This window comes from Tetrahymena thermophila, assembly GCF_000189635.1.
Source record: "Tetrahymena thermophila SB210 genomic scaffold scf_8254747, whole genome shotgun sequence".
Lineage (NCBI taxonomy): Eukaryota > Ciliophora > Oligohymenophorea > Hymenostomatida > Tetrahymenidae > Tetrahymena > Tetrahymena thermophila.
Genome location: NW_002476507.1, coordinates 790,795 through 808,333, shown reverse-complemented (window position 1 = coordinate 808,333; position 17,539 = coordinate 790,795). Strand labels below are relative to the sequence as shown.

At 21.6% G+C, this 17,539-nt stretch overlaps 7 protein-coding genes across 7 annotated transcripts; 5 read left to right on the top strand and 2 right to left on the bottom strand. All coding sequences in view use genetic code 6, as the record gives it.

Annotated features, from left to right (window-relative positions):
- Window positions 1-554: 554 nt before the first annotated feature.
- TTHERM_00145780 (hypothetical protein) lies at window positions 555-2,068 on the top strand (the record flags this gene model as incomplete). Its single annotated transcript, XM_001011218.3, has 6 exons — window positions 555-645; window positions 723-826; window positions 892-1,111; window positions 1,245-1,546; window positions 1,627-1,862; window positions 1,936-2,068. The coding sequence occupies 6 exons, from the start codon at window positions 555-557 to the stop codon at window positions 2,066-2,068; spliced, it is 1,086 nt and encodes a 361-aa protein (XP_001011218.3).
- A 220-nt stretch (window positions 2,069-2,288) lies between these two features.
- On the top strand, window positions 2,289-4,209 carry TTHERM_00145779 (EF-hand pair protein). The gene is made up of 8 exons (XM_001470701.2): window positions 2,289-2,508; window positions 2,589-2,633; window positions 2,683-2,847; window positions 2,916-3,060; window positions 3,110-3,184; window positions 3,243-3,448; window positions 3,506-3,836; window positions 3,888-4,209. Exons 1-8 carry the CDS (start codon window positions 2,302-2,304, stop codon window positions 4,052-4,054), a joined length of 1,341 nt encoding a protein of 446 aa, XP_001470751.1. The 5' UTR covers window positions 2,289-2,301; the 3' UTR covers window positions 4,055-4,209.
- Window positions 4,210-4,439: 230 nt separating this feature from the next.
- On the top strand, window positions 4,440-6,702 carry TTHERM_00145770 (transmembrane protein, putative; the record flags this gene model as incomplete). The annotated part of the gene is made up of 6 exons (XM_001011217.2): window positions 4,440-4,527; window positions 4,586-4,688; window positions 4,915-5,035; window positions 5,091-5,198; window positions 5,264-5,456; window positions 5,681-6,702. 6 exons carry the CDS (start codon window positions 4,440-4,442, stop codon window positions 6,700-6,702), a joined length of 1,635 nt encoding a protein of 544 aa, XP_001011217.2.
- A 414-nt stretch (window positions 6,703-7,116) lies between these two features.
- TTHERM_000145769 (transmembrane protein, putative) lies at window positions 7,117-7,948 on the bottom strand (the record flags this gene model as incomplete). Its single annotated transcript, XM_012796363.1, has 3 exons — window positions 7,117-7,160; window positions 7,484-7,588; window positions 7,648-7,948. 3 exons carry the CDS (start codon window positions 7,946-7,948, stop codon window positions 7,117-7,119), a joined length of 450 nt encoding a protein of 149 aa, XP_012651817.1.
- A 1,071-nt stretch (window positions 7,949-9,019) lies between these two features.
- TTHERM_00145760 (zinc finger, C3HC4 type (RING finger) protein) lies at window positions 9,020-10,408 on the top strand (the record flags this gene model as incomplete). Its single annotated transcript, XM_001011216.2, has 2 exons — window positions 9,020-9,086; window positions 9,141-10,408. The coding sequence occupies exon 2, from the start codon at window positions 9,287-9,289 to the stop codon at window positions 10,406-10,408; it is 1,122 nt and encodes a 373-aa protein (XP_001011216.2). The 5' UTR covers window positions 9,020-9,086; window positions 9,141-9,286.
- Window positions 10,409-11,466: 1,058 nt separating this feature from the next.
- On the bottom strand, window positions 11,467-13,145 carry TTHERM_00145750 (WD domain, G-beta repeat protein; the record flags this gene model as incomplete). Its single annotated transcript, XM_001011215.3, has 9 exons — window positions 11,467-11,518; window positions 11,575-11,634; window positions 11,688-11,874; window positions 11,994-12,099; window positions 12,151-12,267; window positions 12,331-12,454; window positions 12,561-12,638; window positions 12,703-12,873; window positions 12,973-13,145. 9 exons carry the CDS (start codon window positions 13,143-13,145, stop codon window positions 11,467-11,469), a joined length of 1,068 nt encoding a protein of 355 aa, XP_001011215.2.
- Window positions 13,146-14,335: 1,190 nt separating this feature from the next.
- TTHERM_00145740 (MOZ/SAS family protein) lies at window positions 14,336-17,373 on the top strand (the record flags this gene model as incomplete). Its single annotated transcript, XM_001011214.3, has 9 exons — window positions 14,336-14,516; window positions 14,604-14,710; window positions 15,140-15,227; window positions 15,478-15,914; window positions 15,977-16,000; window positions 16,060-16,213; window positions 16,359-16,498; window positions 16,567-16,787; window positions 17,370-17,373. 9 exons carry the CDS (start codon window positions 14,336-14,338, stop codon window positions 17,371-17,373), a joined length of 1,356 nt encoding a protein of 451 aa, XP_001011214.2.
- Window positions 17,374-17,539: the final 166 nt, after the last annotated feature.

Sequence of the window (17,539 nt, the reverse complement as noted above, 5' to 3'; positions counted from 1 at the left end):
GAATAATCAAAGAAAAATAGTAAAATATTGATTGATTGATCAATCAATTGATAGATATATCCAAGTTTCTTAAAAATTTTTATAATTTCTAATTTTAATATCTTTTATCTCATCATTTTTATAATATAAAATAAATATCTATTATATCATATAAGACCTTGTTAAATATAAATATTGCAATCAATATATAAAAAAAATTACACTATATCTATTGATGTACATATTTGTTTGCAAATATTTCTTACTTATTAAATTCTCATAAATTAATAAATAAAATAACTAATTAATTGATGATGTAAGTAAAATATTTTGCTTAAAATAATACATATGATCGATTTTAGCAATAAATAATTGAGTTGGAAAGCTTGTAAAAAAACAAATACTTCTATTTATGTAATAATTAGTATCATATATTATATAAATTCTTACTTTTAAATTAAAGAATTTAACTTTTCATTGATTAACTTTATTTTTTTTGTTTTTATAAATTGATAAATTTTTTTAATTGGTAAAATCAATAGGAATATTTCTCAAATTACTTTTAGATTTATTTAATGAATAGTACAGTAAAGGAAACAGCAAATTTCGAAAAGCTTGTAAAAATTAGAATTGGAGAACCTCTAACAGCTGTTGAAATATCCTAATGTAAACATGATAAATTTAGAAAAACATTTATTTTAATAATTACTACATATACATTTAATATAATTTACAACTAAAAGAACATGCAATTTTTGGCTCAATATCAGGATATGTTGGAGCTTATGGCTTAGATACAAAGGAGTTAATTTATATTTAAGAAGTATTTGAAGAGATTATTAGAGGAGTAAAAATAAAAATTATACTTGATGGATTATTCATATGATCTTATTTACTTTATAAATAAAATAGATTCAACAAAAAGAAAATGGGTCTTTTAATGTTTTGGTTGGAGATCATTCTTTGATTTAATTTTATTTAGATGAAATGAAATAAAAAGAAAGATTAATTAAAGTAGCTTTTAATAATCATACTCCAAAAAAGCCAGAAATTTGTGCTTCAACTATTACTTTTTTAAGTGGTAATTTTGTAGCTATGACCTAAGCTAATCCTACATAAAATAAAGACGCTAGTAAAACTATTTATTTAATTTCTTTGATATGATAATGAAATTAGTTCCTCATAAAAATAATTGAGTTTGAAAACATGAATTTATTTATTGTTTAGAGTTTTAAATTAAGTTTTTTTATAATAAAATGTTAAAGTTTATGACTCTAATGACTAGCAGTTAAAAGGAATTTTATAAGTGTTTTAAATAGATAAGCAATAATGGAAACATTATTCTTAGTTTAATCTCCCATAAGTGTGTGTTCCTTTTGATTTTGATAGTGACAAAATGGTATGGCTTGAATATAAGGATTAAGGTGTGAAAGAAATTTAAATTTATGACTTATCAACACAAAAGACAAGCTTAGTTACATCATTTACCAAAAAAATAGAGTTTATAAGCCATGTTAAGTTACTTTAAAACTTTGTTATCTATGTAGAGAATCACATGCATGTTAAAGTATAAATATAGTTTAACAATTAATACTTCAAAATTCTTTTAATATATGAAACAATAAGACTTTTTTTAATAATTATTAGGTATTTGACTTAAAGACAAATAAAACTACTGATTTGTATTCACATAATTCAACTGTATAAACAATTTATTGCACCTTTAATGGTAATGCTGCTACAAAACACTAAGATGAAGAAAATATAAAGTTTAAATTTTCAGAAATTTCTCTAAATTAAATAGTAATTCACTCTGTTGATTTCAATTGCAACTATTTCTAATATTCAAACCAAAAGCTCACTCATAAAATTCAAGTCTTAAAGTAAAATAAATAAATAAATAATTAATTTAAACATTAAAATTATTATATAATTTTATTAAATAATTAATTATAGATAACAGAATGTTCCCGATTAGCTTAAATAACATAAATATATTTTTGACATGGGTTATCCTTACTATATTAAATCAAAAGAAAATATTGTTGCTTTCACATGTGATTTTGGGTTATGTGTTTTACGTTTATGAAAAAAAATATTATTTTTAAGAAAAAAAATTAATTAAAATTTATTTTTTCAGCTTATTTTTAGTAATAATTAAAGAAACTATTTTAATAAAATTTAAAAATAATTTCAAAACAGATAAAAAATTGAATGATTGATCTACCTACCTTCTATTATCTAAATAAAAATAAGATTTTTAATAATCAAACTACTAAAAGCTTCTATACCGTTTTTATATGAAATTAATTTAAATTATATATGTTTGCAATAAATAAATTTAATATATTTAGATTTGCTTATTTTCAAATAATTAATATCACTAAACAAACAAAAATCTAATTATCTACTTTACAATTCAAATAAATCATGTTCAAACTAACTAGGATATCTAAATTAGCATTCCCTATCTTGCTAGCAGGAACTGCTGCTATCAATTAAAAGAGAAGAACTATTTATGCTTTTACTGTAAACAATTTAAAAATTAAAATTAAGTTTGCTGTTAAAAAATAATGAATTTAATATTTATTTAATAATGAAATGTTTAGTTTCCAAGCACTCCTGATTTGATAAGAGGGGAATATGAAAACAAAGTAAGATCTGCATTTTCATATGAAAAGGTTATTTATATTTACTTTACAGATTAGATCAGATAGCCCTCCAGAAAAAATCTTTGAAGTATTCGCAACAGAAAAAGATGAAGATGGAAACATGTAGATGTCTCATGAAGATTTTTTCAAATCGATTTGCCCTTTTTAATACTCAACAAAGGAAGATTAGGATGAAAAAGAAGAAGATGATAAAAAAGTAATTCATTTTTTTTATATTATTCAAAATTTTTATTTATGTATTACTTTACAATTCCGAAATCTAAGGGAAACAAAAAAGGAAGTGATGATGATGATTCTAAAAAATAATAAAGCAAAGTCCATAGTGAAGCCTTAGCGTAATTTGCAGATATTGATAAAGATGGAAAAATCAGTATATATGAATACTATATGGTCACAGCATTTTTATAAAGTAAATTAAATTTGAAACTAATCTGAGTTTATTGATTTATTTTTTGAAGTTGATAAGAATGAGTATTTGGACTATTTTAAATAAAAACAAAAAACTGATTTAAATGCATAAGACATGCAAGAATGTAATGTTTGATTTCAAAATGATATAATGGCATTAAAACCATTTTTTAAATAAAAAAGTATTTAGCTTCATTAAACAAAAAGCTAAAGTCAAATTAACTATGGCTAACTTACTTGACCCAAGAAAGTTTAATGTTAATAAAGACACTTTCAAGAAGCATGTAGATTTATGTATTAAAAATTTATTAGGAGATTCAACTTCTATACCAGCTACCAGAATTTTAAAAATTAAAGAAGATATTACCAAGGATGTTTACAAATACTTAGTAAAAAATGTTTGTTATTATAAATTTAACTCATTAAATAAATTATTTAATAAAAAGTTTGACTAATTCGAAGCTAATGAAGAGGGAAAAATTAGTGGAGAAGATTTTGCTAAGAGCTTAATCTCCTTCATGGAGCATCAAAGATGTAAATAGTACTTGAAGCGTTTAAATAATATTGAGTTTAAAGGATGGTTCACTTTTGATGAGTTTTATACATTTTCAAAATTTTTGACAGATAACAAAGAAAGAATTGAATAGACAATCGAAGAGAAAGGATATACAAATAGAAAATAGTTTAAAAAGCTCATGCAAGAATATCAAAAAAGCTAAAATGTTGCTATCAATATTTAATAAGTTGATATTTTAATAAAAGTTCTAGATGCAAATAGTAAATTATTTATTTATTCATTCAATAAACCTTAATTAATAAAATAAATAGATAATAATAGGATTGAAGCTGAAGAATTCAAAGCTTTAATACTGAACAGACCTGCTTATGGAAGTGGTGAAGATACTACTCTTAAAAAACCTTATGAAAAGTTGATATCCTAAGGCAAAATTTGGCTTAATAAAGCTGAAAGAATTTGGGAAATTATTGTTGAGTGATAAAAACTATTTAATTTCTAAATTTTAGAATTGTGATTCATATTGTATAAACGAACAATTTATATTAGTCTTAATTAATATAAGTAAATGAAACATAATTTTAATAATTTATTTGTACGTTTATGTATTGATTAAATCATGGTATAAGATCATTTTTTTAAATATTTTAATTAAATTTTTTCTTAGCAGTTTACTTGATTTAAAAAATAAAAACATTTATTTTATCTCTGAGATTCTTTTTGTATTTTCTGATAATATATTTAAAAATAAATAATGTTTAACTAATTTTAATAAGTAGAAAAGTAGAATACAGATATATTTATTATAAATATAATTGATCCATCAATAATTCGCCGAATATTGATTGATGTCTATATAGAATTAAATGTATATGATAAATAAATTCATGAATAAATTTGCTGATAAAAGATTAGATCTTGCTGCTATCTTAATCGATTATAACAGAAAACAAAGTAATTAATTATATTAAATTTTTTGATCAAATTAAACCATAATTTTTAGAAAAATCAGATAAAATCAAAGTAGGAAAAAAGAAAAATTTACAATTAAAATAGGTGAAAAGATTGGTTTTTAAAAAGGTAAATGCTGCTTGCTTTAATAGTTAAGTAAGATCGTTAATTCATTTTATAATTAAAAAAACACTCTATATTAAATAAATATCGATTTTAAAATACCTACAGCTCAATTGGTTTTTTACAGATATTAACACAGACATTTTACACCCTTCATAAATCGAATGCAAAAGGAAATCTATTAGAAGCACTCTTAGTTAGATGGTATATAAATTTGATAAATAAATGATATCTTAAATTTTTTCTCAATGAAAATTTATCAATTAGGATTTTACTGATAATAATTATATTACTTGATAATGTTTGTCTTGGAGTTTTTGAGATTCTCCCATTTGGCACTTATGTCTACAATTATTACAAGTTAATGATATTCATTAGTAAAAGCGAAGTAAATAATACATTTAAATTACTTATCGTGAAGCATTATTTGTTATTTAATAAAGTTTCATGTATCAATGATGCAAAAATTCATAGTTAAAGCTGATCCTGATGTTTTAGGAGAGTTTTTTTTGACAATGCTAGCTAGATTTATGATCAGAATTATGCACAAAGTATATTTATTTCAAATAAGCTATTTCTCTTAAATGAGTTTTCTTTTTAAAAAACAAAATTATAGTCTTGTATGATTTTGAAAAGACTTAACCTACCTGTTTCTTAGCAAGACTTTAATTTATCCTAAGAAATTATGGAGTTTTTAGAAGAATATCATCCTAGAATTGTGAGAACATAGACAAATTTGAATAATACTAGCTTTTTAGATTAGTCTATGATTGAAAGTTAAACAGATGCTGAAAGAGAGTAGCAAAAAAGTAAATATAAATTTAAATTTTATATTTTTAAGTGATTTTACTTACTTATATCATAGCATTTCACCTTTGCTTTAGTTTTTATTTCTTAAAAAAAATTCTTAATTATCTTAATTGAGATAAAAAAGTATATTTTAGAATTGATGCTGAATTTAATCTTTACTTTTAATTAAACCTTAAGAATGCTAAAATATTTTAGTAAAAATTTTTATGTTTTTAAGAAAAAGAAGAAGAAAAAAGACAAAGAATGCTTGAAAAATAAAAAAGAGAAAAAATGATTGAAGAAGAAATACAAAAGTAATAAGAGGAATTGCTCAAGATAAAATAGTAAAAGCTTTAAGAGATAAAAAATTAATTTGATAACAGCGATTAAAGTGATAATGAATAATTAATAGAAGATAAAAAAAATTTTTAGAAAGATAAAATCAAATCTGCTAATTCAAGAGAATAATCTAAGGAAAAGTAAAAATCTCCTCTCAAAATTGTTGATAGCAAAATTACATAAATTAAAAAACCTATTTAGCAAGATTCGAATAAAAATTTAAGTTAATAAGATGAAAAAACTAACTTAAATACTTTAATCAAGAATAAATAGTAAAAAGAAGAATAATTAGAGGATTAGGTAGATGAAGATGATATCCTAAATAAAATAGATTTTAACGATAGCTCTAGTAAATAAGAGGATACTAGTTCAAACGAAAAAGTTTATGCTACTTAAGATCTTAAAGAAAAATAAAATAAAAATTTATCTGATTATTTAGTGGAAGATGAATACGAAGTTTTACAATAAGAAGAACAGTAATAAATTAATTTTAAAGATGGTGATATAGTAAAAAAGAAAGAAGTAAGAGGTATTAAAAAATCTTCTAGTACATAGAAAGGGCTTCCCCCAACTAATTACAAATCTCCTTTAGAATAAAATTCAAAAATAAAAGTCACTAGTGTATCAGGAAATTCTTAAAACGAAGCTACACAATTAACTTAATCAGTTCTTGTAAACGGTAATAAAAAAGATAGCTAAGAAAGTGAATTAAAAAGTTATATATCAAACTCTTAAAAATTAAACCAAGATAAGGCAGTTCCTTCATATAAATCTAAGTATGCAAATAATCCAGCTCTCTATGCAACACTCTCTTAAACAAGGAGCCATTTAGATGAGACAAAGACAAAGTTTGAATTATATAAATAAAAGTATGCATCAAATACTAAATTAAGCTAAAATATATCTTTAATTGATAAAGATGACTGAATAAATAATTTTAATGGTCTTTCAAATTTATGATAAAAATATATTTTAATAATTTTATTCAACTTATGTAAAATTGATTTTTAGAAAAAATATTTTAAATTAAATTTATAAATGAAAAAGTAATAACTCATTTATTGATATAGCAAGATTTTCTTCTTATTAGTTTACAAAGCTAGATAAATAAAGAAATTAATATTTTTATGTGGTTATTTTAAGATTTAAAAATGTAATCAGAAGAAAAAATACTGAAAAAGTATAAAATCTAATTAATATTTTTTTTCTAAAATAATTTCTAATTGAGAAAATATAAAAATTCATAAAATAAAAAATTTTTAATTGGGTATAAAAATTTAGATAAATACCTTTTTTTATTTTCTAAATTAAAATAAATTTTCAAGTTTATTGTATATCAATTCAGTATTGCTACAATTTGAAGTTAATCATATGAGTTTGAATACCTATTTTATAAAAATGTTAATTAAAATATGCAATTTATTTCTTATTATTTAGATACAAGATACATTATTTTTGTAAGTTAATTTTTGCTTATTTGTGTTTGGTTAACTTTAGATTTTGATTTGTGTTTAAGTATTCATAAAATTAATCAATACAGTAAGTAAACCTGGTATTATTTTTCTAATAATTATTTATATAAAATTGCTATTATACCACTATTTATTTTTGAAAATCAATAGATAATATTTTGTTAATTATTAATTTTACAAAAGATAATAAAAACAAGCAAAGAATTTAGATTATAATATTTTTATGAATTTTCTACCATTAATTTCCTCTGCTGCTGGAGGCTCTAGTGATGATGATGATAATAGTTGGTGCCCTAATTTAACATTTACATAAAGATTAATAGGATTTGGATGTTGTACTGCTTTAGGTATTAATAAATTCTGTTAAATATTTAGAAATCAAAAATGTAAATCCAAGTACAAAATAGTTTTATAAATTAAATATTAGGTTGGTGGATTTAGGCTATGAGTTTTGCTTCTATTTTAGGTGTAGTAACAGGAAATCCATATAAATTTGCAATTGCTTTCACTATTGGAAATTTAATAACTATTTTAGCGTAACATTATTATATTTTTTTGAAATGTTGTTTGATATACAATAAATTAAAAGCTATTAGCAAAATTTAAGAAAAAATAAATAAAATATTTTAAAAACAAGTTTTGAAGTAGCGATTTATTTATTAATATTAAATGCTTAAATAAACATTCTAATTAGCTAACATTTTTAAAAAATAAATCAATAAATAGAACTTGCTTTTTAATAGGTTTCACTAATTAGTTTAAAAAAATGATGGAACTAGATAGAAGAGTTACCTCTATAGTATATATTTCTGCTATGGCTGCTACGCTATTAATAGCCTTTTTAACTCACTCTGCCCTTTTAGTTTTTATTTGTATTGTAGTAGAAATATGTGCCTATATTTGGTATACTGCCAGCTACATTCCTTATGGCAGATAGTGCTTAACAAATTGTTTTAAATCAATTTTAAGAAGGGAGTGATTTATTTAGAAACAACCTAATAATAAAAATTATTTAATTAACTTATTATTTATTTGTAGATTATATTAGATTTAAATAATATATGAAAGAATGAAGAATTAGTTGTAATTAATTTTGGTTATTGACATTTTTTTTAAATAGCAAAAATTATTTTTAAAAATATTAATAAATTAACATAAATGTGTAATATTTTAAATAAATATTTGCAGAATTAAAACTTTTAATTAAAATAACTGACTATTTCTAAAAATTTTATTAAAATTGCTTATTTATTTAAACGATAATAAATAAAATTTAAATATTATCATAATATTTTTAAAATTATTTTTAGTAATTGATATTTCTTGAAAGTAGAATATTTTCTTTAAAAACCAGTGAGAATGCTTAGTTTATTAAATATTTTAGAGGAATTAATAATTTGATTTAATAAATATTTCTAAATAAATTCTAATAATTTTGCAAGATAGAAATGTTAATTCTAATTAAAATATTGATTGATTGCTTTTTATTAGAAATACAAAAAAAATAATAAAATATTCAATATTTTTAGGCAAATCATTAAAAATTTAATTACAATTGCTGCTTGCTTACATTCATATATTTGTTTGTTTGCTTTTGATAAAAATCTAAATACTTAAAAGTTCAGATTTGTAGTTTTTAATTGAAGAAGTTAATTTATATCTTGAAAGTTAAATTAACTTATTTAACTTTTAAAATACGATTAATTAATTTATCATCAAATTTTTACCAATAAATAGATACTTAATTTATAATCAATTAATTTGCATTATTTCATATTCAAGAATACAATATTTTAACATTTGTAAAAAAGCTAATAGCAACTTGCTAAAAGAATAAAAGTAAAATTTTTAATAAAATATTTAAGAGCTAATTTGCTAATATGAAAACCTCAGAACTCAACTCCAGTAACCCTATCTTTACAGACCTTTTAAGCATATCAAGCTAAATTAGAGCGATTTTATTATAAAAAAAACATAAATAGTAAATAAGATGTGGATTAATTTTTTTTTTAATCATCTTAATTTTTTTTTATCAAGTAATGTATATTGCTAAAAGTTGCTACATCGAAGTTTATTCTTATTATTAAATTGTGTTAGTATGTTTGCTTTTGATTGAATTTTACATAGACATATTATGCATCAAAGTTATTAACCAATACATAATAATATTTAATTGGGAGAGCTCGAAAAGTAATGAAGAAAAGTATGATTAACTAAAAAATTTCAAGGTGAGATAAGTTATCTACAAGCTAGTAAATAAAAACTAAACAACTGATATTCTCCCCTTAACTGTCATTCACCATAAAAAAATGGTTGTTGGAGCATTTGCCCTTGTATTTTTTACTTAGTTTTATTTTGCTACTAATTATTTGGAATTTTAATGTTATTTCTCCTTTGAGCCTATTGTTATGAATATTACCTTTTGGATACTCTATCTAGTGATAATAGTTTTAACGAAGTTTTAGATAATATATCTATGCTGTTAAAATAACCAAAAAAACAAGCTTGAAAATAATTTTAACACGAATAGCTTAGTAAATTAGCAGAGTTAAGCCTTAAGTGTAGAGCAACTTGAGGAGTAATGGAAATTAAGATCTACTACTGAAAAAGTAGTATTTAACAAAAAGAAGAGTTAATCTATTTACTAAAATAAATAAAACTAATAACAAAACAATTAGGCTTGGTCAGCTTAGTAGTTAGACCAAAAGTAATAACATTTCTAAAATGATAATAAACTAGAAAATTTAGAAATAACGAGTATATAAACCAAAAAATTATTATAAAATACCGATAGGTTATAGGTTAATATTGTAAATAATGAAAATTAATAGTTAAATTTAAAACCTCTTTCATAGAACGATGTAGGGTGTTTGAATTCTAACATTCATGTAGAGTCTCATATTATTATTTTACAAAATGAAGAAAAAAAGTCCTCTATACCCTAAGAGAAAGAGGTAGTAGTATAATCATCAAATCAAACCTTAGAAGAAAGTATTGAGTATGAAACTTGTTAAATTTGTTTAGTGGAGTTGCAAGATGGTGAAATAGGAAGAGAAATGAAATGTTGTAAAAAAATTTTTCATAAAGAGTGTTGTTTACAATGGTTTAATACAAAAGAAACTTGCCCAAATTGCAGATCTCTTCCATTACTTTCTTTTTGATTTATAGCTTAAATTTACATTATTATTTTAAAAACTTGCAAAAGTTATTTATATTGAGCTAATTTATAAATTTATATTGATAATTAATTGTATGTATTTTACTATTATTCTGATTAAAATTTTGCGATTTTATTCTAAAATATATACATACTAAATTTCCACTAATAAAAAAATAATTAATTATTTATTTATCTATTTATCTTTTTTTGTGTTCACTTATCAAATTTTATAAAAATGTAAATTTTTTTTTGATAAATATGAAGCTAATTAAAGCCAAATCATAGCTCTTTTTTAAAATAAAAATATTTATTGAATTATTTTATTAAGGATCATATATTAAGGCTAAAGCTGCTCGATATTTTAATATTTTTAAATAGATCAATACCAATATTTTAAAAATAAAATAAGGCTCAATATTTGAAAATTTCATATTTTTTATCTAAGTTGATATTTTAAAATCTAAATTCGATTTAGATATATGCTCTACTCTATTTTAGACACTTTTAAAATTAAGTATTATTGCCTTAATTAAAAAATTTTCTAACATTTTAAATAAGGGTTTTAATATATTAATACCTTAATAAATAAACCTTTATGGCATATATGATAATTGTAATATTTTTAATCCTCTCTATTTTGAATATTAATTTATTCATAAAATTTAAATTTTATAATAATATTTATTAATCATCAAAAATCAATTAATTGTAAAATAAATTTTCATCTATTTACAATAAAAAAACAAATAGTTTATTATTAAAAAAAGGTTTCTTGAATTTTTTTTCAAAATAATAATTATTTTTCTACAAAATATTTGCATGATTTAATTTTCAAACTTATATTTAGTTATTATGTTAATTATGAAGTTATTTGCATAATTTTTTATTAGATTAAATGAAATATGAAAGCTAAGTACTTATTTCTTATATATATATATTATATTATTTTATTTAAATTTTAATAAATTATTTATTGATAATTTTTTTTTTAAGCTTATTAATTAACATTCTGTAAATTAATTATAACATCATTTTATTTTACTACTTTTTAATTTCTTTTCAAACGTAACTTATAACCATTGGGCTAAAATCGTCTCCACAAGCTACTAGTCTAATATTTTTTTAATTGATTATATTAATAAATGATCAATATAAAATTTTTTTTACTTTGTACTGTTCTCATTTATTTTCATGCATCTAACTACACCTTAGCTCATAGCACCAAAACTTTTAATTGAATAAATATTTTTAAAACTATTAAAAATATAAATATTTATTACCCATATAGGCATTTGCCTGTGTCGTTTTCAAAGCATAACACATTACCATCACCACAGCCTGCAACTGTTAAATTATAAATTGTTTCTATGCAAAATACAGCATCAGTAGCTTTCATATTTGCCAATGGCTTGAAGCCACTTTATATATCAATTACTCTTAAAGTCTTATCAGCACTACCAGTGATAACTATTTTTATTAAAAATACATTTATTTAAGAATATATAGCTTTAAACTTTGATTAACTAGTTAAAAAATTTTATTTTATTTTTATAAAACTTAAAAGATAATTTTATAAAATTATTAACCTTAACCACCAAGATTAGTTTGCAATCCATTTATAGCTCCTCTATGTAATTATTCATTATAAACTAGTTTATTTGTTCTCATGTCTTAGAATGCTACAATACCATCCTATTTATTGTGATTTTTAAATTTACAATTTTATTTTAAAAATATTTATACATTTAACCCTGCAGATATTATATAGTTATGATTGTTTCCATCTGAATATAAGATTACTTGTGAGACAGCTCCTTTGTGAATTTTTGCTTGCTTTATTGCAGTCTAAGAGTTAATATCCTAATTTTTTTCATATTAAAAAATGTATTACTTATTGAAATGGTAAAAATAATTGATTGATACCCAAATTGCAATAACACCTTGCTTATCACCACTTACAACTAAAGAATTATTCCAAGTAAAATCTAAAACAGCATCTTTATGTGGTCCATGAAGTCTAGCTGCTTAATTTTTAGATTAAAGATCCCTATTATTATTAATAAATAGTTTAATTTTTTTCTGACCATTTTAATGCAAAGTTAGCTATCAAATCTTTATCTAATTTTGAAATTAAATTTATTATATTTTCTTACCATATACAGAGAGTACAATCATAAGAAGCACTAACTGCTACATTGTTTTCATCAACCAAAACTTTAGTAATACTTCCACTAAAAATAAATTATTTAAAAAGTTATAAAAAATCCTACAAAAGTAAGTATTTATATATTTTACTCATGACCACGGATATGATCACATCTTACACCTGTTCTGTCCCAAAGGCATAGTTAACTATCCATACCTGCAGAAATTACTCTTCCATCTTATAAATGATCTACACTAGTTACCCATTCAGTATGTCCAAACTTTTTAGCAAACAATTCACGCTTATAAGAATTGTTAGATCTGTTATATAAAGATGAATTTAAATAGTTATTTAAAAAATCATAATAGAATAAAATTAGATTTGGCAATTTTATTTTTTGTAAATGTTAGTTATTTTACATATTATATTCTCTTAAACCATGATCAGCAGAACCTGTCACTAATGAGTCACCTTAAATAGAAAGACAGAAAATTCCACGTCCATGGCCTGGTTCAAGGACTTAGTCGCTAACTGGACCTTCAGCCCACTAGCTTATTAATTACTTTTGTGGAACTTAATTATTACGACGCATTTGAGCTTTATAAACTATTGCTTTTATATTAGGTGATTATTTATTTTAAGTAGATAGGTGATTTTCTTGATCTTTTTTGCTAATCTAAATTATTTTCTTGAAATTTTATTTAAAAGATATAACAAATATTATATAAATCAATGGTCTTATAATTGTTCTATTTGTAATACGCAGACAAAGAAAGTACTGAAACAAATAAAACAAAGGCAAGATCAAAAAGATAGATGATTCATGGACATTAATTTGATGCATATAAATCAATGAACAGATAAATTCATTAATTAATTGATATTTTCATGAATGAGAGGTTTTAATTCTAAGAGATTTTTTTAGTTGTTTTTGCACACACATAAAAAAAATAGTTGATTCATTAACACACTTTTATAAATATAACATTTTAAACCATTCACTTTTGATATTAATTTAATCTTAAATACTATTTCAGAATAATCACAATTAATTGTAATTTATTTATTTATAATAAATTTTGGATGGACGATAAAAATAATTAATTGTATTGTAAAATAAATATTTCATATTTAATGGTTAATCCAGTATGTTTTATGAAAACTAAATTCAATATAAAAAGTTAATGCTAATTAAGCAAGAATATTAAAACTCAAATAACTAACTATAAATTTATTTTTATCTAATCAATCAGCAATAAAAATGAAATCCATTGTTTTATATAAATTTTTGTAAGATTTTAGATATTTCTTTTTTCTTATAATAGAAAAAGAGTTAATTAATTAAATTTTTTACTCTTATTGTTGAAATCATAAAGAAAAAATTTATTTATTTAAAAGATAAACATAACAACTAAATGAATTTAATAATTAAAATATTAAAAGAGTTTATAATCAACAATACAAAAAAATATTTTTTTAAATAAAATAGAACAAAAATAATAAATAAGTAAATAAATAGAAAGAAAGAATATTTCTTAGAATAAAAGAATATATATATGGATAGTAGCCACAAAGATATTCCTTTAATTTAAAATAGATAGAAAGATAGATAGATATATTATTAATGCAAGTTTTTAACAATATTTAAAATTTGATTTTATTAATTTTCTTTTTGATCTTCTTCCCAAACAAAAAATAATTTAAGTAGAAGGATTCATAAGCAAAATACATAAAAAAAGTAGCTTCAAGCCTTTAATAAATAAAATTAATAAGTAAGCAAGCATGTTTGCAAAAAAGGGTAAAGCAAAAAATGGAAAAATAGGATCAGAATTTGTAGATGGTGAAAAAAAGGATTTAGCAGAAACTTTTGAAGGAAGTTTGACAAATAAATATTATATCTATGTGACTTTAAAAGATAGCAGTCAAAGAAAAGCTAAGATTTTATCATGCAGATTATCAAAAAGTATTTTGACAATTACAATTACATAAATAATCGAATTGCATTTTATCTAAATAAGGAAGAGCTTTCACTTAAATTTTTTATATAAAGGTTATAATGGTGGCAAAAAAACTGATTCATCTTATGACTATTATGTCCATTTTATTGATTTAGATAGAAGAAATGATTGTTGGGTTACCCGTAGATAAATTTAGCCTGTAAAAATTCATTCTTAATATTTATAAATTTTCTTTGATCTTGCTTTTTTTTGATATTTCTGAATCGCTTATTATCCTTCTCGTTCTAATATGTTTAAAAGAGCATTTAATGCTTTAAATTATTTAGCACTGTTATCTTTCTATTAAATACACACAAAAAAATTCTTTCTAAGCATATTAGGGCATCAATAACTTCATACAAAAAAATATAAAATTCATTTTAAAGCGAGATAGAGAGTAATTAATTAGTGTATTTTTTAAGTGATCATATTCAAGAAAATTTTAATTTCAATAAAAAAAGGGATAACAAGTCCCTTCCCTCCTAAATAATAAAAATAAGTTTAGATGATAAAATAGGAATATTAATTTAAAAAAAAAACCCAAATTAAAATTACACATTAGATAAAATCTTATCTTATTTTTAAATAGACAACTGAATTATATTCAGAATAAAAGCATCATGGTAAGGGAGCTGCTATCAAAAAAATAGAAACAGAAGAGAATCATGAACATGAAGGTATATTATAGATTTTTATAGATTTAAATTATAAGTTTATAATTTTTTTTAAAAATTGCTCAATTTTAAATTCTAGTAGACCTTACCAAATTTTAAATTAAAAATTTTAAACAGAATTTAAAAGAAAAATTAATTAAAAGTTTTAAAAAGACTAAATCACTTTATATTTATATTGCTTTTACCCTATAAAGCAAGCAAAACCTGTTTATTATTAAAATATTTTATAACAATTTATTTAATAAATACATAGGTTGCAATGAAGAAGATATAGAGAGACATAGGGAAGCTACTAAAATAAAAACAATAGAAAAAATAAAAATAGGAAAGTTGTCTTGTGATACTTGGTATTACTCTCCTTACCCTAAAGGATTTCACAATATAGAATATTTGTATATTTGTGAGTTTTGTTTAAATTTCTTTTTGACATAGTCCGAAATGGATAGACATTCTAAGAGATGCTTACATAAGCATCCTCCTGGAGAAGAGATTTATAGAGATGAAGATAATAAAGTATCTATGTTTGAGGTTGATGGCAAAAAAAATAAAGTTTATGGAGAAAATTTGGCTTATTTGGCTAAACTCTTTTTAGATCATAAAACTTTATGGAGAGATATGGAGCCTTTTATATTCTATGTTTTATGTGAAAATGATGAAGAAGGTAGCCATATTGTTGGATACTTTTCTAAAGTAATTAATTACTGAACATTTATAAATAAATTTTTTTAATTTATTTTTTATTCACAACTTAGGAAAAAAGCTAAGATGATGGTAAGGTAAGCAATTTTTATAATGTTTTATTTAATCACAGCAAACTAATACATTTTTTATAAAGTAACGTACACCTGAAGGATAAAATCTTTCTTGCATCCTTGTTTTACCTTGTCATTAGAGAAAGGGTTATGGAAAATTCTTAATAAGTTTTTCCTATTAGTTATCTATAATCGAAGGAAAGCTTGGAACACCTGAGAGACCACTTTCAGATCTTGGTTTGATTTTCAATTTGATATTATTTACTATGATTATAAAAAATAATCACTGAATTTAAAAATATGCAAAAATTGTTTTCTTAAATTTAAATTAAAAATCCAAATAGTTTAAAAATGTTTTTTCGTTGTTTATTAAAATATATAGGAAAAGCAAGCTACTTAAGTTGGTGGACATAACGTATCATAGAATATATAAATTAGATGGTAGAAAATGATAAAGATTTTAGTTTAAAAAGCTTATCTTAAACTACAGGTATTATAGAGAAGGATATTCTTTGGACACTAGTAATTTTTTAATAAATAAAAATAGAACATTTATTAATTGATTTTCTTTAATATAATTTTATTATTAGGAACAAAAGAAATTGATAAAATATTATTAAGGAGATATAATTATATGCACAGATCAAAAAAAGCTGCAATAGATATATGATGAATGCGGAAAAAGAGAATTCAAAATACATTCCTAAGATATACATTGGGTTCCGCACAAACCTAAATGGATTGCTGTTGAAGAACCTGTATATCCTAAATACAATCCTACTCTTCACTTTTGTTACTAAGATTAATACAAGTATGTAAATTCAACAAATAATGTTATCAACTTAAAGAAATCTAATCCTAAATCGAACGAAAAATCTTAGACCGAAATGAATGATTCATGAATTAAATCAAAACTACTTAGAAATAAAGATAAAAAAAATAATTTCCTTATTGTAATAAATTACAAAGTAAATAAATAAATAACAATTATATTCCTAAAACAACTTACTTACTTACTTAAATAAATAAATAAACTATCAAAATATTTATTACTTTGTTATAATTTAGAAGTATTTAGAATGAACTACATCTTTAAATAAAAATGAATAACTTTTAATCCTTCAGATATTTATTTATTGATATAGTTATTCAATTATTTAATTAAATACTTTAGTTACTTCTAAGAATTCAATAAGCATAAATAGTATTAAAAAAATAAACTCAATAATTATAAATATAAAATCTTAGATTGCAAATATAAATAAAAAGAATATTCAAATGCTAGATTATCAAAAATATTTGTTATTCAATAAATAAACAATCAATGAATTAATGGATGGATTAGAAAAATCATTAATTAAAATATTTAAGTTTTATACTTTTAAAAAATAAGTTGAAGATAAATATCGAGGTTGAATGTTTTTTTTTCTCAAGCTCTAAAATAAGAAAAAACAAATTATACTTGTTGCACTTTATAAATATTAATTATTTTTGTACTTTATGTGATAATCAATCAATTAAAAATATCAATAAATTTACTAAAATTTTGTTTACTATGTTTTT